The following is a 24,546-nucleotide window of genomic DNA, read 5'->3' on the forward strand; positions in this document are numbered from 1 at the left end:
ATAATTTTTCCTTTAAGCTACCATTTAAAAATGTAGGGTCAGTATGATTTTAAAATAATAATAAAAATAATAATAATACTTTTATTCAGCAAGGTCACATTTAATTGATCAAAAGAAACTTCTACATTATTTAAAATGTATATATTTCAAATAAATGTTGTTCTTTTGAACTTTCAATTAATCAAAATGTGTATCATAGTTTCCACAAACTTATTAAGCAGCACAAGTTTTGGTAACACTTTATTTTAAGTTGACTTAGTCTTCTTTATTTTTTACAGTGTACATGTAATTACTATAGTAATAACAGTAAATACCAAACCATAAGCATAGCTCTTAAGTACATCAAGTTAATTAATATTACTCAGTACTTGAGTAAGTACAATGTAACTACTTCACCTTAAAAAAAAGTGTAACCCAAGTTTGTTCTACATTGATAATACTAATAAAAAATAATCTTGAGCACTAAATCAGCATATTTGAATGATTTCTGAAGGATCATGTGACAGTAAAAGTAAACCTTGACATTACAGGAATGCATTATGCATTAAAATATTATAATAATAACAATAAATTGTAATATTATTTCACAATATTACTGTTTACAAAAATGTAGACTTAAAGCATTAGAAACGTCTAAAAAATCTTATTGACCCCAAACTTACCTTTTAGTTTTTGTCCTGTGATAACTGATTGTTTTAATAGTTTTTTTGGGACCCATTTTATATTAGGTGGCCTTAAATTAAATTTCAATTGAATCATTTAGACATTTTATCAGATGCTTTTATCCAAAAGGACAACAAAAATTAGGAAAAAACAAGTAACGTATTGCAAAATTTCAAGAATAAACAAGAGAAGTACAAAAAGGGAGAACGGAAGTGTAAAAAAAAGTAGAGAAAAATTTCCTAATAAGTGTGGGCTAAAGAGTTCATGGCACAACTGAGCATGTTATGTGTAGGCTCAGTGAGGGAGTAAACTGTATTAAATTAGCAACCTTCTGTTTAAATGGCCCACGGTTTCAGTAGTCAATTAGTCTGATGAGAGGAAAATAAATCATTTGTTACACTTAAAATTCATACTGATTTTCCGGTAACATTTTATTTTACAGTCCTGTTTCGCACATACCATGTACTTATTATAGTAATTACAATAACTGGGTTATAACTAGGTACTAACCCTGAACCTAACCTTACTTTCTTGTGTAACTACGCTGTATATACACTGTAAATACACGTACTGTGAAATAAAGTGTAAATGATTTTCCTTTTCGATTTGATGTTTATTTTTCTTTTCTATGTGTGGTAATAGAAAAAAAAGAAAGAGGCATGATCTCATTACAAGAGCTGAAGATGCGCTAAATTCAACGCTTCTCACCCAACGAACCCTCGAACAATCTAGTGCACTTGCTTTGTGATCTTGCAGGAGGAACGAGAGCCGTTACGTGAACGTTCCATGCGTAGTGTTGCGTTTTTAACGTTTTCTCAGTTGGGTTGACCTTAAGAGTGGGCTGCAGTGGGAGCTATATCAGACGGAGTATTGCATGTGTAAATGAGGTAGTTTTGTGGTTGTGTCCCAGCTTAGGCTGGTCTGACTCACCCAGTGGTTTGTCTGTGCGGTTGTTGTGTTGAAGGCCTGTGCTGGCTGACAAGTCTTCAGGAACCGGCATGGCCTCATCTTGGTCCTCTCCCCCCTCGTTTGCAGTCGGGCTGTCCCTTCCTGAGCAGAGTAGAGAAGTTACCAATATAGACTAAGGCTCATCTCTTTTGCATACTTTATCTTAGTGGAGACAAATCTAAAATTGATGCATGCCATTTTTCAGGCTAATAAGGGATGAGCCATTTGTAGGCTGATTCCCCATCATTGGCTCAACCAATGGCATAGGTGTTTGGGGACGGGGATATCTGTTTTTTTTGACCAATGATAGGTGGTTTGAATGTTCAGGAACCTGTTTGAAAATAGTCATTAGGTGTGTTCGACTTCATGCAGTGGTGAGCAGATCGATCGGTGTCGAAATTTTAATTACTTTAATGTACTCTTTAAAGTACAACGGCAGCCATTCGAGAGCAGTTTTCTCATTCTGCACAGCTTCTTCAGAGCGGCTGCACAAGCTCTGATGACAACGGTCTAGTTTAGAAAATGGTAATAATAATGACAAGAACTCATATTGAAAAAAATAATATTGGTAATGTCAGATTACTTTGATAGAAGGTATATAATGGATTATAATAAACCAATCAGCTGTCAGCTGTTAAATATAAGTACACAATTAGATAATACCAATTTATGTCAACCAATAACTTCAGTCTACGGCGTAAAAGGCTGCATTAGCAAATAAAGAATCAAATCTGGTCTGGTCAAAGTGTCTGATTAATTTTGGTTCCAAATTTTATCAGTTTTACTGGCCCACTGTATGAAAATGTTTTGGGTAGAATGTCACAATTTACTTTCTTTTGCTATCCTCACTTACCTAAATTAACTATAGTGTCCTAGAAAAAATTATAACTGGTGTCTGAATAATATTTGGTTTGACTGTTTATACATAAGCCTAATAATTATACAAAGTACACACACATATATTATGTAAACACAAAATGTTATTTTGGATGCGATTAATCACGATTAATCGATTTGACAGCACTAAAGACACCACTTTATTGGTATTTAACTTTATTCTTGTACATACTGACGGTGTATTAATGAAGTATTGACAAAAAAGTGTTTTTGATGCTACACAAAAATATCTGAAACATCTGTGTATTTGACAAATATTGCAAATAAACCACTTCCACTATGATAATATACACAAAAAACTGCAATCGTCACTTCAGGAAGCAGAAAGTGTCCTACTTCATGTTTCAGTTTTTTCCAATCCTTTAAATCCAGCTGCAGCCGAAGTTGAACACACCTTCTATTTTAGCAAATCCGTTTGGTGACACTAGTAGCGTATCATTTGCACACTTCCCTTTAAAGAAAAAGGGCTGTGTTGTGAAGTTCCTGAGCGTAATTTCGGGAGGAGTGAACGCATTTGATGTTTCAGTCGCTGGAGCATATAAGCAGCAGCTCACCTTGCTCCGGTATCAGCTGTTTCGGCTTCGCTCAACCTCTCCGACACCACCAACATAATTTAGTAGTCCTGGAGGGAGGGATATCTAAGCTCGAGCTGAAGCTGCTTCCTCGAGCCCCTCCACTGCGGACAGCAAGCCAAACCTCAATAGCTTCAAACTTAAATGGGCAAACAAACTTGTGAAAATATGCTCTCACTAATGCAGCAAATTTGGAGCTCACTATAATGAGCCTTGTGTAAGTTTCATAACTTTATTTAGATATGAAAATGTCGACAGAGCACAAATGCTGACCGGGCTACTGCATTCAGAATGTGTTCCCTATTTCCACTTATCTATTTTCCTGGAAAAGTGTTCGCATTAACCCTGTGCCGAGATGTCTTCCTTGAGGCGGCACGGAAGAACATTTATTGCGCCAAGTTCAAGAGGTCACGAGTTTAAATCTGGCTGAATGTACGATTTAGAATTCAATCCGACTGTCAGTATAGGTGTATAATGGAGCCATTTGGATGTAACCCACTTGAGCTTTATGGTGAGGGATATTTTTCACATCATTCCAAACCTGTATGACTTTTTTTTTAAAGATATTTTGATGAATGTTTTTGTCCTTACAATGAAAGTCAATGTGGCATAACTCTAGACCCCATTGACTTTCATTGTTCATTCTTTTGCGTTCCACAGAAGTCCTAAAATGTAATGTTTGGGTGACTGAAGTGTCATTCTGAGGGTAAATAACTTTTATTTTGGTTAATTCAAACTAGTAAGAGTTCAAAGCGATCATATATGATGACATCTTTAAGAGTTAGTCAGACATTTTTGTCTAGAATCACCTATGCATTAACATATAACTGATGTCACACATAGTCTGTCACTGAACAGTCAAAATACGGTTATCTTTGCTTGACTGTTTTCATCGTCCAGACCTCACTGTGGCTTTGAGCAAATGAGAGGTGGCGCTTACCTGTTATCTGGGACATTTCCTGTGCCTCCTCGGTCTCCATCCTGTGCAGGTATTCTAACAGGAGCAAAAGTAAGAGAGAAAGTGTAAGAATCAGTGCTCGCTGCCTCAAAAATAACCCAGAATAAGAGAAGTGGTTGGTGATTAAAGGAGAATGGCCTTTCTTTGTGTATCTCCATCACCCTGGCAAGAACAACCCCATTCCAGCCGCACACACACCACTGTCTTCCACATTACATTACAAAGAACTACAGACATTTTCATTACCGCTCTGACAGACGGGGTGAACTAAGAGAATATGTTTGGTGGACTATAAGGCCGGGGATGTGGTGGGGAGTCTCGAAAGGAACAGGCTTTCAGACCACATTTGTTATTTATTGTTAATTTCCCACCACATAATCATCCAAAAATGCAAACTGACTGCCGCAAAATTAAGCAGAAAATTAGATGGCCCGGGGTCATGGAGGATGCGGGTGTTTGGCATCGCCAGCTGATTGGCGCCCGTGTTCACACTAATTTACTGAGCATGCATGGGTGAGCCCGGCACCCCGACTCTTTCTGCATCTCTCCGCTTCTCTTTAACACACACACATACGAACACACAGATGTAGAACGCAGACGAGATGTGCAATGAGCAAGGTGACAGAAGGAAGACGGCACCGAATTAAAAAAGCAGGATTATCGGAGACAAGAAATGAACAGATAGAGAAACGAGGGAAAGGTTAGGCGGAAATAACTCGCTGAGAGAATAGGGTGAGAAGAAAAAGTGGGGGGCCAAAATGAGTGAATGTTTCTTGACTCCTCGGAAGGAGTCGGCGGTGAGCATTTCCTCAGGCCAGGCCTGCATATCTGAGAAGTCACCAGTGCCCGTGGCCCCATTAATAATGTAGCGGCCACTTGGGCCCACAGCAGATGGGCACAACAGCCTCGGCCTCGCTGCCACTTCAAGACGCTCCCGCTAGGGCCCCACGCACGGCCCCGCCAGCCACACAGGGAGCAGTGAAGTTCCTGAAAATAGCCAAGCAAGCTGAAGAGAGCTCCTGGGAGAAGGGGGACATAGGCCTTCCTGTTTTTAATGACAGATGGCGCCACGCACTTGGAACAAATAGTGGGAAAGCAGCGGCCCGCCGTCTGTCGCAGTGTCCCAGTCTTCCTGGGGATTGCGCTTCTCGGAAGACTCGCGACCAGATCGCACACCCAAAACCCTGCGGTGAGGGCTGGTTTCGCCTGGTGTGAGATTCGTATGGGCCTGAGTGTCGTTGTGTGTGTGAAATAGAGAAGGTTAAAGGTCCCTGTGGTCACAGGATCATAGGTTTGCAATTCAAAATTTGATTTAGCTGAATAGAAATATGTTTTCTTCAATACTTCAATTATATCCTAATCCATTTTTGCGGCGTGTGACTGAAAAGAAAAACTCAAAATATGACTAATTAGACTGTATTCTCTAATAGATGTTCAGGTGACTTCATACACTTTTTCTGTGCATCCGATATCTTCCTGCGTCTGAATATTTTCTGTGACAAAAAATGATAACACCTTATTTTACAGTGTCCTTCCTTGGTACACTTTACATGTAGTACAAAATAAAATTTGCATAATTTTATGCATCTAACCCTAAGTCAACCCCTATTCATATTCCTAACCCTAATCCTAGCAAGTACATGAAGTTAATTGATATGTATCACTGCTTAGAGGATTAGTTCACCCAAAAAATGAAATTGATGTCATTAATGACTCACCCTAATGTCGTTCCTCACCCGTAATACTTCTGTTCATCTTCAGAACACAGTTTAAGATATTTAAAATTTAGTCCGAGAGTGTATCCAAGTCTATGCACACTATACTGTCCTTGTCCAGAAAGGGAATAAAAACATCATCAAAGTAGTCCATATGTGACATCCGTTATTAGTTAGAATCTCTTGAAGCATCGAATACATTTTGGTCAAAAAATAATAAAAACTACGACTTTATTCAGCATCAGTCTTCTCTTCCACGTTTGTTTTCAAACATCAAATAAAGATTCAAACGGTTATGAATCAGTGAATCGATCAATGATTTGGCAAATGATCAAATCATTGACCGATTCACTGATTCATGACCATTTTAATCTTTATTTGATGTTTGAAAACAACCGCGGAAGAGAAGACAATGCTGAATAAAGTCGTAGTTTTTGCTATTTTTGGACCAAAATGTATTTTCAATGCTTCAAGAGATTCTAATTAACTAACTGATGACACATATGGACAACTTTGAGGATGTTTTTATTCCCTTTCTGGACATGGACAGTAAAGTGTGCATACACTTGCATACGCTCTCTATTTTATACTAAATATAAAATATCTTTAACTGTGTGTGAAGATGAACGGAGGTCTTACGGGTGAGGAACGACATTAGGGTGAGTCATTTATGACATAAATTTAATTTTTGGGTGATCTAACCCTTTAAATACAGTGTAACAATGACACCTTAAAATAAAGTGTAACCCAAAAAAACTAATGTCTCACATTAACTGGTGAGTTAATTATCAGGAGAACTGTATATAATATTACTGACTGTTCAGCTGTTCTGACTCTTAATTACTGATCAGCTGTTCTAAAGACCAAGGAGCTGCTCAAGGATCTTCACAGACCTCTTTGACTGTCTAAATGGGACATCAACAATCTTTTCAACACTTCACAGAATTGGCCACTGTGAGATAGCAGACCAATCTGGATAGAAGGAAGGCATTTGGCTTCCTTGCCGGTGTCTTGCCAGTGGTCTGGCTTTGATTTTTTACCAGGAGGCACATGTTGCCATCAAAAGCAACACGGGTTGGGTAAATGCAGGCAAAAACTTGATGAGCATCCAGCAACACCCAGGATGTGTTCACAGTTGCAGTTCGCTTTGCTTGGTTCGTTTGGTCTAGACCAAAAACAAAACAACATTTGGTCCTGGTCCGTTTTGCATTCACATTGGCATTTTAACACCGAACCTAATGATACCAAACCTAAAATCATAGGGATACTTTAATTGAGTGTATTGTGAAACAGAACTTACAGAACATCAAAAACGATGCTGAGTGCTGGGCCAAATGCGCTTGTTTCATGTGCATATCCTACATATGATGTTAGTTTGACCAGCTGAGACTTCAAAAGATTATGAAAATGTGTAAAGGAGTCAAAACAGCGGCAGGAATACCTCCGTCACACACACAAACAGAGATCTTCTGCAAGGAGACACTGACAATTGTGATGCCTGTACTGAACTGTGATGGCTACATCATGACTATGATGAGAAACACCGGTGTGCTTGAGCATTCTCATGACGTCATGTCCTGTTTTTGGTACGTTAACATGTCTGTGGTCCGTGTTAGGTTCGTTTGGAAGCAGACCTAGTCCCATCTTCTCAGCGGTCTCGGTCTGCTTGTTTTGTGCACACCAGGGTTTGGATGGCAGCATTAACGCTTATTCAAATGAGCCACATAACAGAGCAATCACACCAGGGTTCATTTAAATCGAACCAAACATGCCAAGTGTGAACACACCCTCAATAAGAAATCTATAGGACCTGAGAAATGGTGCGAAAAGTTGCATCAATTCACAGAATTTAAATTCGGCCAACTGAAAAATGTAGAGTGTCACTACACTCTAAAAAATGCTGGGTTAAAAACAACCCAAGTTGGGTTGGAAATGGACAAATCCAGAAATTGGGTTTTTTGAACCCAGTAAATGGACCCATTCAAACAACCCAATTTCTGGGTTTGTCCATTTTCAACCCAACTTGGGTTGTTTTTAACCCAGCAGAGTGTAGAACATTTTCAATTGGAGACATTATTTAATTTTTTTTTGTGTGTGGGTGAATATTTGTATAAATTAATATTATTATTAATGAGGTAATGCGTTATATGGACCCATTCAAACAACCCAATTTCTGGGTTTTTCCATTTTCAACCCAACTTGGGTTGTTTTTAACCCAGCATTTTTTGGATTTTAGAACATTTTAAATTGGAGACATTTTTTTTTTACAGTGTGGGTGAATATTTGTACAAATTAATATTAATATTAATGAGGTAATGCATTATATGGATTTTTTTTCTTCTTTGATTCAAAGTGTCCTACTGAGAAATATTTGCTTTTATTCAATCTAAAAAATGCTGGGTTAAAAATATCTCAAGTTAGGTTGAAAATGGACAAACCCAGAAATTGGGTTGTTTGGACCCAGTAAACGGACCCATTCAAACAATCCAATTTCTGGGGTTTTCCATTTTCAACCTAACTTGAGTTATTTTTAACCCAGTATTTTTTAGAGTGTTTTTTAATGATTGATCACACTAATTTGATAAAATTAACTTACATACATATTTTATATTGTATCTTTAAAAAAATGCATGTAATTACATCTACAGTATAATCTGAAACCCTATATTTGAAGGTATCATGTTACAGTGTAATTATATATTTAAGTACTGAGTAGCTAATATTGATTAACTACACGTAATTACTATAGAACTAGGTTTTGCTTAAGAGTTAGTTGCATGTAATTATGCATAATTTACTGTTATTACAATGGTAAAATAAAGTGTTAACATATAATCACACTGTTGACTCTTCCTATTCCACCCCAATAGTAGCAAGAAGTTGTTTTGCAATTATTATTATTGTTTCGTTTTTCGTATGTAAGTGCATAGTGCAAAGAAAAATAAAGAAAAAATAAAATTGTAACTTTTTAAAAGGTGTTGACTGAGGTTAGAGTTAGGTCAGGTTGTGTTAGGTGTAATAAAAAATGCATCATATGTGACGCATTCCTCATACCACAAACTAACCATTTATCGTCTTGAAGGTTGATGCACTGTTTTTCGTAACCGAGACACACTGAGTGAAGAAGTAGAGTGCATGAGGTGGGTGGCTTTATGGTATTCCCCTGCACCTCCTTTTTCTGAGCAGATGTGAGAGGGGAAATAGTGAAGGTGTAGACAAAGAAGAGGAAGAAAAAGTAAAAATACTCCTCACTGATGAGCTTCTGATGAGCTTCTTCCACTCTGGACTAGTTATCGTATCAGTTACCTGTACTCTGCTGACGACTTTATATAAATGCAGGTAGTAAACATGAAATTGTCACTATCCTAAATGTGATCTCAATTCACACATTCAGTTACCTCTTTTTTTTGCTTTTTTGCTTGTGTTGTCAAACCTCACTGTGTGTGTACTCAGTGTGCGTGTACACTGGTCACAGTCAAGAGAGGAGATTAGCATAGTCAAGCATATTATCATAGCGACAGGAAGAGCTCTGTGGGTTTTAAAACACTATTAGTGTGTGTGTGTGTGTGTGCGTGTGTGTGTGTGTGTGTGTGTGCGTGTGTGTGTGTGTGTGTGAAAAGAAAAGGAGTGTAAAGTGTAGGGAAACAGATCTATGTGTGAAAAAAAAAAAGTTGAAGTGATGGGTGGAGACTCGGCACTGCAAAACCGTTAAACAGACAAAATGCCAAAGCAGCGCTTAGAGCCTTTCAAAGGTGAGTATGACTTAACTAAAGAACTACTTGCAACAAGTGCAGTTTCATCATTTCACTCAGGGAAGATTACATAAAGGACCTCTCAACGTAATGAGTCAAGAAGAGTTGCAGAGGGTAAAAGCTGGAATTTTTACCTTTGCATAAAACAGCAATATTGTAAAAGGATGCAAAACATTTCTGGGAATTGTTCCTGATTTCAGTGGGAGCAATACTGATTTAAGTCATAGCAGATTTTTTTTTTTTTTTCATTCTATATATGAGACAATTTGTGACAAACACATATGCCTCATTCAAATAAATATGCTAACACAAATGTAGGCATATTTATTATTTTCAGCTAAAACAAATCACTTAACTGTTTCGATTTATTGTGGTAAGTTCAAATAAATATTAGGTTAAACTTTATTTATTAAGTAACTACATGCACTTCCTATAGTGTTATAGGATTCATGTTTGGTTTGGTTTAGGGTTAGTTGCATGTAATTATGCATGATTTATAGTTATTACTATATTAAATACATGTAACACATGTAATGACACTGTAAAATAAAGTGTTACCTTCTAACAGGAAGCAACTGTAATAGTATTCCTTGTGGACACATGAATAATGTTTAATATTTTCTGGATCACACAGGTGACACTCATTTAATATTCATTCTCCGTGAGCAAGCATCTTCATAACATTCCTTTTTTCTCCTGTTACAAACAATATATATATATATTGTTATATGTAATATATATATATATATATATATATATATATATATATATATATATATATATATATATATATATATATATATATATATATATATATTATATTTTTTAAATCATGCTTTTAATAAAAATATTAGGTTTATCTGATAAAAAATAAACATGAATAAAACTCATACATTAACATGGCTTTAGAAATTACAAATATGGCTCTTTTGCATAGTGAATAACCTAAATAATATATATATAAAAAAACTTCTCTAACTTTTGTCAAACGGGATATCCATTGACTGGCCTGCCTTGCATCAGTGAAGATTTCATCACATTTGAGGGCGTATGATAGAGTGATTGCTATCTTTTCAAAGATGATATGGAGGAACTGCATTCTGAGGCTTTCACAGAAATAAAAGAAGCTCACTTTAGAAGCCTCATTTCATTGGCCACACTTCACTGCACTGCCATTGAGAACACTCGTTTTATTCACTTCATCATTTCATTTCTCTCTTTCTCTGTGCACATTTTAATGTGCCACATGTGTATTAACAGATTTTGCATTAAAACATACCTCAAACAAAGTGCGATGTGCTGTCTTATATTGGAGGTGTCATGCTCGTGAGATCCGCAAAAAAGTTATAAACATAAATTGTGAAACTGTTATTTTAGTGGACGGATGTGAAAACCATTCTTTCTTTCCTTAGATAGACCAAAATTGTTTTGATCGCAGCAATAAGTTAAAAACTGCACTGAAATAATTAAAAAAGCGGTTAATATTTTAATTATTTTCTTGTTTACAAATGAAGGCCTACATTATTTGATAAGTTAATGGGTAATTATTCTTATCCTCGTAAAATAAACGTTGTTTGTCTGTAAATGTGCGTTTATTAGCTCCTCGGTGTAATACGGTTAGATGAATAAATTCTCTCAGATAATGTGAGAAGTGTGTTTTTGTCTGTCGCGCGCGCGGTGTATTTTTACACAATCAATCAATACAGTTTCTCTTGTGTTGCACATATGACTCTTTCCGTGAGCACTAACGAGTGTACACGTAACCAAACAATGGCACAAATGAGAAACTCGAGACACACATGCATCAACGGAGAAAGAAATGACCAAAGAATTCGTGTAAGTCATTTTCGTCTGTCTAACACTGAAAATGATAATAATAGTAAAAAACTGCTCACAAAAAAGGATGTAGCCTAATTTAAAAAAAGAAGAAAAAAAGAAAAGATTATTAAGTAAAAAACAAACTTATTATGATCTCTGTACTGATCAGATATTAATGTTTCAACAACTTTGAATTGAAATAGTGATGAAGAAAATCGAGTTAAAATGAAAGTGAAATGGATGGAAAGATTGTGTTCTAACAAGAAAAACATTTTTTGGAAAAATACATTCTTAGTTAGAAGGACAAAACTAACTTTTCGATTTCAAACATTTCCTCAAATATTATTGATACAAATTAGTGTGTTTTTAAAACAGGCTTTTATATTTTTCGGAAAAAACAAATGTGTTCATATTGCTAAAAATAGTGAGGAGTTTTCATACTGAGCAACAGGTGCGTCTCGCAGGATAATGAAAGTAACGTATAAAGTTGTGTTTAAACGAACTATTAACAACACACATAATTAAGGAATATATTTCATGTATATTCATTTCATTATCAATTAGATTACTGGGAAGAAAATTCCACCCAGTTCCACATTTGGGACATCGGGAAACTTTTTCCATATGGAAAACTGGAGAGAAAAAAGATGACTCGAAAAAGAAAATAAAGGAGAAAGAAAAGTAAAACCCCTTAACTATAGTTAAAACTACTGATGAAGAAGCCCTCGCGCAAAAGTAATGTAATTACGCGTACGCGCGCGGCGAATACGCCTTGCGCCATGTCAAGAGGATATGAAGAGCTTGCACCTGCTAAGAGTTCAGGACAAAAAACTTCCATTACGCCAGTTCTTCTCTCTCTCACTTACTTAAATTGTACATTTGAATCAACTTTTGAATATGTGTCACTTGGAAAGGCCCGTGAGGGTTATTTACCTGCTATTCCTTGAGTTTGCAGTATGAAGCTCTTCCAGCTGTCCCCCGCCGCTCCATGCGCACAAGTTCTCAGCGCCGCGGCAGCAGTCTGGAACTCTGCGCGCGGTCCCTCCCCTCTCCACTGCACTTCCTCCTTCCAGCCCAGCATTGCTATGTCTCTGTGCTCGTGCGAGACATTTTGCAAGCTTTTATTCCAGAGGCCGAGTCTGCTCGGGGAATCGAGGCAGCGGAGCTTGGCACTTCTCTTTGTATCGTGCCAATAAAAGCTGACACCCAGCAGACCATCACTGGCAGCCATGCATGAGATGGGATGAGGCGGGTTAGGACAGTGGACCGATCATCTCTTATTTATTTATTTCGCTTTCTCAGAGGGACAGGGTCTCTTGATTTCGTGTCACCTGCTTTAGTGATGTCGGAAGAATACTTTTCTTTAATGAGAATTGAAATGATTTCATTGAGAATCGGAAAAGTGCACTAAAGTGTTTCGTTAATTAGCCTAATTGCTGTAAGGCAAGAGCCGGAGCCCACTAGAGGGCCTCATCAAATATACAAAGGGGCCCCGGTTTGATAATGATTTCAAATATTTTACAAATACGTTATTTAAGAAACAACATATTAAGATGGCTTTTTTTTTAAACTAACTATGAGGCCAGCCTGTGTCTGTGCACAGGCAAATCTAAGCCATACTGATATTCTGCATGATTATAACAAAAAATCATTTGGTGAACCTCGGTCCACTGGCAACTTCAGGACAATCGCTCCCCATTCTGCTTCTGCTCCACACCATGCACATACTCTGGTCTGGAACGCTGTGAATGGATAAGCAGAATCATACAAACAGTGAACAGTCCAGTCCAAATTTACCTTTGGGGCTAAAACGGCTTGTCACTGGGACAGTACCCTTTAAAAGGCATCTTTATACCCGTTTTACCCTGGAAAGGTGCATACACACAGAGAAAAAGGGTGTCAAAATTGTACTTTTAGGGGTACAACAGCTTATCGCTGGGGCAGTATCTTGAAAGGACATCTTTGTACCTTTTTTACTCCTAAAAGGTGCATATTAGTACTTTTGAGTACAAATGAGTACCTTAAGGTACTACTATGAACCTTTTAGGTTTAAAAAAAAAAAAAAAAAAAGGTTCCAGGAAGAACCAAAAATGGGGGTTCACAGTGATCCCATAGAAGAACCATTTTTGGTTCCCCGAAGAAACGTTTTGTGAAAGGTTTCCATTTTTTTCCTAACCATTTTATAGAACGTTTTGCACTACAAAGAACCTCAATGGAAAGGTACTTTGGATATTAACGGTTCTTTATGGAACCATACGCAAAGAACCATTTAAGAACCTTTATTTTTAAGAGTGTACAACGATGTCCTTTTAATGTTGTGCCCCTAAAGATAACATTTTTAAATATTTTATCTGAGAGTGTAAATATGAGCACTCATCAAATGCCTTTTGACCAATCAGATTAGAGGACCAGCACTACACTCTTAGAAGATAAGGTTCTATATAGAACCTTAAAAGGTTCTATTAGGGTTACGTAGTTGGAACCCCTAAAAAGTTCACTGCAAAAAATGCTTTTCTTACTTAGTATTTTTGTCGTTTCTAGTCCAAACATCTAAACATTCTTAAAACAAGAAGCATTTACTAGACAAGCAAAAGTAATTGTCTTATTTTGGGCAACATTAACTCAAAATTAAGAGAGTTCTTGCTAAGATAAGAAATGCATTTTTCTCTTTGATAAGAAATGCATTTTGTTTGCAGTGTTCTATATAGAAACTTTTTTAAGTGCCAAAAGGGTTCTTTCTTGTCATTATAGAACCCTTTTTAGCATAAAAGGGTCTTTGGAGTATACTCTATATAGAACCTTTTATGGGTTCCAAATATGTAGCACCGATAGAACCTTTTCTTCTAAGAGTGTAATATAAACTGCTTATTCTTGTGTTGTCTTTACTGCATGTTACATTTTACATTAAGAGCTATAAATTAAATGGGCATGCTATAGGGTCCAGTTCTCAAAATTAGTTGCTTATTAGCATGCATATTCCTGGCAGTTTATTAAAGCACATTAATGCCTTCTTCTGCATGATCATAGTCTTCATCTCTTAGTCCTACCCAATACCTAAACTTAACAACTACCTTACAAACTATTGTAAATTAATGGAAATTACATTAGGTGTTTATTGACTCAAAAGTCATAATAGTTTGAGAATTTGACCCTAAGCTAAAGTGTGACCTAAATGCATTAGAAAATTGAATTAAAAGTCAAAAATGATGATCGTCATCCAAGAGGGATGGGGTGGGGGCATATTGTATATTGGGGAATTATAGAAGTGGAGATAAAAGGTGAGAACTTCTTCCAATGTTATCTCTGCAAGCATACAATTCAAGCTAGATATTATCTTTAGAACTACACTCTTTGAAGAAAAGTTAATGTATTGAAACCTCAGTTAGCCAAAAAGGTTCCATAAGGAGAAATGTCTTCAATGATTACACACTGTAAGCCCGAAATAGTTGGCGACAATAGAGGCAATTGGTTACATTCATTTTTTAATTAAATTTTTTTTTAAATTGATGCTGAACATGGAGATTTTTATGTTGTACTCACACATTTGAATTGCTCATAACTTCAAATATTTGAATACGCTAATTCATACATTTAAATAAAAACATTTAGTAGTGGAACTTAAATATTTTAGGCTATAGTACCTGGCTATAGCTTTAGGTATTCAATTAATGCTATTTGGTAACACAATGCTTTGCATAGCATTAGCATAGCATATCACTTGCTGCATGAGTACAGCAATATTGAACATTTAACATGTTGTCAAACTAAGTTAATGCTCCACTTCCCACCATGATGGTACCCCCCCCCCCCCCGCAAAAAAAATAAAATATAGAAACTATTCTAAGCAAAATGTTAAACACTAGGGTAGACCGAGTACAGTTGGTACACTTATTGCTTTTTCAGTTACCACACCAAAACTGAGGTCTGAAAATGAAATTTTTTTCATTTGACATTTCCTTTACTTGTCTACTAAAATATTAATAATTCTTAACATCCATAAGTAGGTCATATTTACCACAATTAGCTTATAAACACAATAAGCCTTTTCATTCCAACTGTACCAATGTTGGGTAGACACCCATCTGTAATGCTGTAAAACTGCCCAACCCATTCATTGAATTTGTAAAAAAACCTTTAAAATGAGAATTCAACATTTATTTTTTATTTCCATTCAGTATTTTATTTGATTATTTATCAATAATAAATTGCCATTTGCCATTGGCAGATTATTTAGCTTATTTTAAGCAAAAACTATAGGGGAAAAATGTTTAAATCCCAAAACAAGACTGATTTTTACTAGTCTAGTAAATACGTCTTACCTTATTTTTTATTTATTTAATGTTTTTTTATGTTTGGACTTGAAATAAGACAAAAATACTATAAGAAAATCATTTCATCATGCAACTAAATTGCATGTGCTGCAATAGGATTCTAGTGTCTCAATTGATACACTGCGTCTCAACTGTACCCGCTGACCACCTCGCACATTTCTCCATATTTTACGACTGCCTTACATGACACACAGTCATGCAATATGCCAGTTTTTAGAGCACAGATTAAGGTTTACGAAAATGTAAGTTAACTTTAAAAGTCATGTAAGGATGAGAAGCTATTCAATGTGGAAGAGCTGTGGTGAAATGAAAAATTGACCTTAGAAAAAAAACTTATAAACACCGATATCTTCGGACTGGAGAAGCGCACAGACTTCAAATTTTCCACGATTGAAGAGGACGCTAATACGCATGTGCGAAGCAAATATCACAGACCAGACTTGTTGTGCACGCAAGTTATTTTAGGTGTCTCAAATGTACCCCTGTACCAACTGTACTCGGTCTACTAAATCTCCACCTTAACATTAATTTTGCACAAAAAACATTATATAACACTTAATTTTAGCATTTAATCACCCTTTTGAGTGTCATGACAAAGCATGCTGGGAAATATAAATCCCATCCCAGTTTCAGTTAAATATAAGTTTGTCTAAAAGAAGCAAGTTCATGAAACTCAAAACAATGAAACAATTTCAGATGACTTAAATGTGTCAGTTCTGTGAACTCAAAAGAAAAAGGTCTACATAATTTATCTAAATCTAATTTGTTTAATTTGAGTTGGCTCTACCAAGCAATTATTTTGAGCGTTGGGGTTTAATACTTTCATGTTCAGCAGGATTTCAATTTCTTTCTAGTGATAAAGTATGTTTATGAGGTGTTTAATTCACAAAACAAAACAAACAAAAAATGAAACAAAATGAATTAAAACTAAATCCATAAAATGATCCCATGACGGAAACCTGTAACGCCTTTTCTTCTAAGAGTGTATGAAACTATCAAATCGCACTTGACCGATTAGTATCTTCTGGGATTTCAATTAGATTTTAGAAAATCAAACTCATGGCATAAAACGGATGTTGCTTGATATAAGAGCTTCACATCCTGTCAGTAAGTATTTTGTAGTTACGTATGAAGGGTGCTTTACATTCAGAGGAACAGCAGTATTTAGGAAACCAAGGCTTTAGACAGTCCCAGACTAAAAGGCATGTTTGAGCTGTTGTAACTGAAAGCAACTTGCACTGGCGTATCTTAAATTATGTCAGTGCCATGGTTTTTGTCTCAAGATGTACACCAGCGATTCTAAGGCACATTAAAATAAAACTACTTAAATGCCTTAAAGGGATAGTTCACCCAAAAATGAAAATTCTTTTATCCTTTACTCACCCTCAAGTTGTTCCAAACCTGTGTGAGTTTCTTTGGTCTGCTGAACACAAAAGTAGATATTTGGAAGAATGTTTGTAACAAAGCAGAGAGAGCAACCATTGACTACCATAGTATCCCCCCCCCCCCTACTATGGTAGTCAATGGTTGCTCTCTCTGCTTTGTTACAAACATTCTTCCAAATATCTACTTTTGTGTTCAGCAGACCAAAGAAACTCATACAGGTTTGGAACAACTTGAGGGTGAGTAAAGGATGAAAGACTTTTTTTTTTTGGGTGAACTATCCCTTTAATTTAACTGAAACCTAATCCTGGCTTAATTTAAACCCTGTCTGTGAAACCAGCCCATTAATTGCATCTTTCAGTGCATACATTTTGGTTGTACTTTTAAAATACATCTGAATGAGGTCTATTTTGTGCGTGTATAATCCAAACCCCCCCCCCCCCCCCATTCTTTTGACATAAGATTGCAAAAGTATAAACTGACCTGTTCAGTACTTTATTAAAATATTTTATTAGACTCAGAATGGATATACTAACAATACTGCTACCAATCATTCAAAAGATATAATTTTTGCATTAATATTTATAGAAATAGTCAATAAATAATGAGTTAGAAAGCAATTTTGGCTTAAACAAATAGGGTAATTTAATTCCCATATTTTACCATTGTATTTTAAGTGACGCTTCCGGTACATTGCCTCATGACTGTGGTATTGGAGTAATAAATGAGAGGGTTTTTTGTTTTGTTCCCAGTGATCCAAATGTTTGACCGTTCCAGGTAGCCATATCTCAGGAGCTGCTGGTGCTGAGTCATGTTGAGTCAGGAGGCCACTCTTATCTCCTGTCTCCAGGAGGACTTTTTCAGGCTGTTGGGTGTGGGGTGAAACGGGAACCCTGGATCATGGTGGCTTGTTTTTTTGTTTTGTTTTTCCAGGACAACCTGTTGTATGTGTAAGTTAGTGAGCCTCTGGAGAGCCAGAAAGTTTTTCTTCTGATATCATAATAACTGATGTAAAAACTGACTGTGACATTACAGAGGGACCTTCTAATCTCCAGAGACGACACTGAGGGAATGCTTTTGGTTTAGGGTGACTCAGCAAACTGTGTTTTAGCTCCAGTCACTACCAGCAGAGTGAAGAGACTTGCAGAGCCAAGGCGCTGCACGATGACTCGCACAAACTGCTATGGCTGTGAGCATGTGCCTTTTGGGGGGGTTATGATAATAAGTGTGTTTTCGTCAGTCAATAAACTTTTGTTATGTATGAAACTTTAATTAGAGTTGGGTAAGTTACTCTAAAAAAGTAATGAATTACTATAGTTACTTATAACATATTCAGCAGTGTAATATTAGATTCCTGTACCAATTACTCTCTCAGTACTAATTACACTATATCAACCTCAACCAGTTGAACAATATATGACACTGCTCTTTTAATTCTTTCAAATAAGTCATATAAAATTGCATTTGTTCCGCCTTGAACTGTCCAAAGTTTTTAACGGGTTACATTTAAAACATACGTTTTATCATTAGACTTTTATTTTGATCTTAAATACACTATTGTTTCTTGTTTTATATTATTGCAATTGCATCAGAAGTAACTTATTAAACTATAGAAAACTTAAAAGTAATCCCATTTTACTTTTTAAGTGAAAGGTAATTCAATTACAGTAATGAATGACTTAGTTATGCATTACACCCAACATTGCCTTTATTAGTATTCTATCCTATGAGGAATGCAAAGATTTTATAAAGAATTTTAAATTTGCATACACTATTTCGAATGTCACTTTAGACATCATACTGTAAAAAAATGTGTTCGTTTAACCAGGCGGATGTCATGAAAATGCGTATAAATAGTACGAGTGTTCAATGTCGTGGAATGTATAAGACAAAACTCAATTTGGCGTGCATATGCTAAGCTGTTTTTCTCGTGCATATGATACGCATTTTATGGCGTATTATACATACGGACCCCCCACCCCACTACCCTAAACCTACCCAAGAGCGTGTCATATGCACGCCATAAAATGCGTATCATATGCACGCGAAAAACAGCGTATCATATGCACGCCAAAATGAGTTTTGCCGTATACATTAAAAGAAAGCAAGTTACCTAATTGCCTTAAAATTTTAAAGGGACAGTTCACCCAAAAATGAAACATTACTGTGTGTCTGCTTACCCCCAGGGCATCCAAGATGTAGGTGTGTTTGTTTCTTCAGTAGAACACAAATGAAGATTTTTAACTCCAACCGTTGCCTGTATAATGCATGTCAATGGCGTCTAATTCTAATAAGACCCCATTATACGGGCAACGGTTGGAGTTAAAAATCTTCATTTGTGTTCTACTGAAGAAACAAACACACCTACATCTTAGATGCCCTGGGGGTAAGCAGATAAACATCAATGTTTCATTTTTGGTTCAATGAAATAAAAAGAAGATTGGTTTAATAAATAAAAACTCAGAATATAATATGTTATCTGAACCACATTCATTATTTTAGTTGTTTTGACAAAATATAAAAGGTTGTGATAATAAATCATGAAAGCAATCTTTAACTTAAATTTGATCAAATCTATATTTTATAAAGACAATAGTTTCAAAGCAGCTTTACATAAATTAATAATGTTAATGTTTATATCTTATATGCCTTATTTAATCTGCCATTTACCATTTGGTTTATGAGGACACAAATTTGTATAACTACATGGGTATTACACTGGTATTACACTATAAATGTGGTTTATGAGGAAATTTCAAATGTCCTCATATTTCAAATAGCTTTAAAAACATACTAAATTATGTTTTTTTGAGAAAGTAAAAATACAGAATGTTTCCTGTGATGGACAGGTTTAGGGGCAGTGGCAGGGTAGGGGGATAGAAAATACGGTTTGTACGGTGTAAAAACCATTATCTATATTTAACTATGTCTCTGTAAACCACATAGACCAACGTGTGTGTGTGTGTGTGTGTGTGTGTGTGTGTGTGTGTGTGTGTGTGTGTGTGTGTGTGTGTGTGTGTGTGTGTGTGTGTGTGTGTATGTGTGTGTGTGTGTAATATCCTTGACAGTTCTGAAATGTTGTATCTTTATAAATAAATAAAAATATAAATTCCCGTTTAATAAAGCAATCAATTAATCAAAATGTGATATGTTTCAATGTGTGATGATATAAACAATGAAGCATGATGAGATTTGCTAGCCTATGGAGTATAAATAAATGTACACAAGTGTATGCGAATGAAGCTGGATACTTTGAAAAACAAAGTTAAAGTAGTATTAAAAAAGCTGTAAATAAAACCGATTTTTGGAATACTTCAAAGTTTTACATTTAATTGAATGTGTATCTGCTGATTCTTAGGCAATTGCTAATACATTTCACAAATAATTACATGTTAAGAATTGTTTCTACACCAATTTTTACCTCAGTTTGTACATGTGGATAAAGTTGCATATAATAAAGATCCTAAATATAGTTGTGTCATACTAGTTTACATTCTCTAAAGATTAAATAAATAAATAAATAGTTGTGGTCCAAATAACTATGTAGGCTACTATGTACTCAACAAAAAAATATGACTCTATAGGTCGTTTTTCAAGCACCTTATTACGACCTATATTTACGTTTTAAAGTCATGCGCCCTCTAGCTGGCGTAAAAATAATGACATCGTCCCGTACGTCTGACGTCATGAAATGACTAATGACTGTCGTTACAAATCAAAATGCGTGTTCATTTTAATGCAATGTGTGGACTTTTTCCGTCCACTTTTTTTTTATTGTTTTTAATTTACAACTACACCCACTCCATCCCTAAACCTACCCAGGGATTTATAGTGCATGCCTACCTTATGAGCATGTGTTCCCTGGGATCGAACTCACGATCACATGTTGTTGTTGTATAGTGCAATGCTTTACCGATTGAGCTATGCAAAACCTGAAATATTAAGCAGATAAAAGGGAAAAATGCTTTAAAATAAAAGTGTCCTGCTGTCAATAGGAGGAAAACTTTAGAAAACGCTCCTGTGCGTCATACTTAATAAAATAAAATATTGTCGATAGGGGCGCAACTTTAGTAAATATGGGTCGTATTTAAAGGAAGTGACAAACGACCTATAGGCGTATTGGTTGGAGGACATGTTGCAACTTGAAATGGTTATTTTGTCATTCATCATCAGAGTCTGATTTGGCCACGTAAACGATGCTGCAACAGGTGAGCGCATGAAGTGTCCAACATTCCACACTTCCTTTTTCTTTTTGATGAATTACTACTTTACTTAATTGTGCGATATCCAGGTATTTAAAGAGAATTTTTACTTTTTGGAGTTTTCAATGTGAACACTAGTTATACTACAAAACAGTGCATAGTGCAATAGTGCATATAGGTACACAAAGTGGGATGAACCTCTTTTTCTCAGATGATTTTAAATTGCAGCCATAATTTTGCGGAGTAAATAACAAGTGCCATCAAATGTAAAACTAGCATTAATGTTAACTTAGATTTTTTTTAAACGAACACTTTAGAAAAATGGTCATTAGTTAACATTAGTTAACTAACATAAACTAATGATGATCTGCACTTATAAAGCATTTATTTATCTTTGTTAATGTTAATTTCAACATTTACTAATACATTATTAAAATCTTGTTAACATTAGTTAATGCACTGTGAACTAACATGAACAAACCTTGAACAGCTGTATTTTTATTAACTAATCTTAACAAAGATTAACTAATACAGTAACACATGTACTACTCATGGTTATTTCATGTTAAACATTAACTAATGTTAACTAATGACCATTATTCTAAAGTTAAAAATAGCAGTTCATTGTTAGATGCAGAAATCGCTTGGATTTGATAGGATGAACATTCAGCAATTTCCCTTTGGAGAAACAAGAGCTATTGAACATATTACCTTATCCAGTAAAGTAAACCAACAAGGAAAGAACAGAGACATCCTCTTATTGCTTATTTCATGGATGTTTGAGCCACTTTCACAGCTTGTAATTTATAGCTTTAACAACATGTAATCCATAATTGGTTTAACTACCTAAATAAGTCTGAGATGTTCGAGATTGGTAATCACTTTAATAGTCTGCTTTATTTAAATTCTTAATCTGGGGCTGAAAAAATCTCACTTTCTTTGGGAATGCATTATGCAGGGGTTGTCAGAGTAAATTAAATTCCCCTCTGCACACTAAAGCATCAATTTCCTTATGGTAATTATCTGCGGGAATGGATGTGTCACTGGAGGGAGTCAGGCATGCTTGACATTTAGCCTCTTTATGTGGAAATGACAACAAAAAAAAACCTAAGCGGCGGGAGGGAAATTAATCTCTCGGCCGAGCGAGTATGGTGAAGACCCTAAAGGACTGTCGCTGAATCAGTCATTATGTTTGTGACCCCATCTTGAAAATTGAGCCAATGATATGATGTAGACAAGAAAAAAACTAAGCTCAAGGAACTGAGAGGAGTGGAGAAAAGTATAGTTAAAATGATCATGCCTCTAAATTTGGGGGAAGCTTGTTGAATGGTGTAGTGAGCCTGTCTGAAAAAAGAGAGCTAATACTGAGGTTAAATATCAGAAGCATTGCTGTGTACGCTCAAAGGTCAAAGACAACTCCAGCTGAAATCGAGTGATTTTGGGATGTTTTTATGTTTACCGAAAACCGCAGCTGCAGTAGCTTTAGTATCTTTGGTTACAGAATTCTGAATCCAGTTATTACAAAACATGACCATATAGATTTATTAGAAAAACATACCTCTACATTTACGCAAAACACTGAAAACCTATACCTACATACAATTCTTTGTAGTAAAACACAAAGTTAAGTTAATAATTACTAACTTAACTAAAAATAATTAAAATAATTACTGAGGCAGATTATCTATCAATAAAGACTTAAGACTTATTTGTGTGTGGCTCTTTCACAATACTGTGACCTCAAAATACTTTTTCTAATGCGTGATTTATAAACGAATACATTTTGACATTTGCATCACATACACTCCAAAAGGTTCCAAAAGGAGGCTTGTGACGTGATAGAGGAACCATTTTAGCATCCCAAAAGAACCTTTCAGTGAAGATTTCTCAAAAGAACCATTTCTTCTTGGTGTAAAACGCATTTTAATAATCTAAAGAAGCCACTATAAAAAACCTTTTTGTGCTGTGGGAAGGTTCCATGGAGGTTCAAGTTTCTTTGTGAAGCTGTTGATATCAATAAAGAACCTTTATTTGAAGAATGTAATCAGCTCCATATGTATGGATTTGATAGTAAACTTGCTCGATAGATCTTCTGGTACAGTTTTGGACTTATGGTATTCAAGATGTGTAGAAACCAGCTAAAATGGCATGATTGTTTTTCTCATGCTTGCTAACACTTTGGGTTAGGTTTAGGAGGGTTTTGTTTAGAAGGTACACGATAGCACCACTCACCAAACATTTCATTTCTGAACTGCTACAAAACAAACAACAACCAGTTTACTAAAACATTGCTACATTCACGGTTATCCATTTTGGAGAAAACCGAACATTATTTTTACTTACTTGATATTTCACTTTGAAAGTGTTGTGAAACATTTAAGAAGCCATGCTATTTCATTTTGCAGAAATGTTGCCAGAGGCACATTTTTCTAAAGAGAATAAATAAACAAACAAATGTTAAGCTAAAGTGTCTAGTATTATGACAGCATACATTCATAATTAACCCTATTCATTTATTTTTTATTTTTTATAAATGCCCCTTTCATGTCTCAGTTGTACTTAAAGGAAGTGTATTCCCAAGAATCCTGTCAAGCCTCTTGACGATGATATCTCAGGAACTGCACTCCAGTGGTTTAAAGTCTCCTCTCAGATGGTCCTTCAGGGTGTCTTGGAGCGGCGAGGTGTCGCAAGATATAACTACTGGGGTGCCTCAGGGCTCAGTGCTTTAACCACTTCTCTTCTCCATAGGATCTGTCATTCAGAAACATGGCTTTTCCTATCACTGCAATGCCGATGACACAACTCTACCTCTCATTCCAAGCAGATGATCCGGTTGTAGCTACTCGCATCTCAGCTTAGCTGGCAGACATTTCTTGCTGGGTGAAAGACCATCACTTTCCACTCAACCTTACAAAGACCCAGCCAACCCAACACTTCACTCAAAAAGAAAAAATAACTCATTGGACAAACTGAATTTATTGAGGGCAGGTTTTCCATCCAATAAATATGTGTAGCCCCAATCCATAAAAAAATTAATTAATGCAATGAAATGTAGCTGAGTTGGTCCACATTTATCAAATACAGTTTAAATGATATTTTGATACTTGTCAAACTTAAATTAAAACATTTAGTTGGAAAATCAGGTATAAGCAGTTTCATTCATCATCATACAAAATGTTTATTATGAAAATATAAGAAAAGACTGGTGTCACTCCTGACAGTAGCATTGATTACCAATGCCCATGCACAGGCGCCACTCTTCTGCATTGGTAACAACAAAATCCAAAAACATTGCAAAAACTCCTCT

The 24,546-nt window shown here is 35.8% G+C and overlaps 1 protein-coding gene across 5 annotated transcripts in view; it reads right to left on the reverse strand.

Annotated features, from left to right (window-relative positions):
* Positions 1-13,286, reverse strand: part of ikzf1 (IKAROS family zinc finger 1 (Ikaros)) — a 28,934-nt gene extending 15,648 nt beyond the window's left edge. Inside the window, exons 1-3 of one of the 5 annotated variants that reach the window (XM_067422324.1) lie at positions 12,257-13,286; positions 4,021-4,074; positions 1,594-1,713 (exon numbers count right to left, since the gene is read on the reverse strand). In XM_067422324.1, the coding sequence (XP_067278425.1) occupies positions 1,594-1,713; positions 4,021-4,074; positions 12,257-12,554 (472 nt within the window). In that variant the 5' untranslated portion in view covers positions 12,555-13,286. The remainder of the gene's footprint in view (positions 1-1,593; positions 1,714-4,020; positions 4,075-12,256) is intronic. The other 4 variants (XM_067422322.1, XM_067422325.1, XM_067422323.1 and 1 more) reach the window with 4 other exon arrangements.
* Positions 13,287-24,546: the final 11,260 nt, after the last annotated feature.

This window comes from Pseudorasbora parva, chromosome 17 (genome assembly GCF_024679245.1).
Source record: "Pseudorasbora parva isolate DD20220531a chromosome 17, ASM2467924v1, whole genome shotgun sequence".
Taxonomy (NCBI): domain Eukaryota; kingdom Metazoa; phylum Chordata; class Actinopteri; order Cypriniformes; family Gobionidae; genus Pseudorasbora; species Pseudorasbora parva.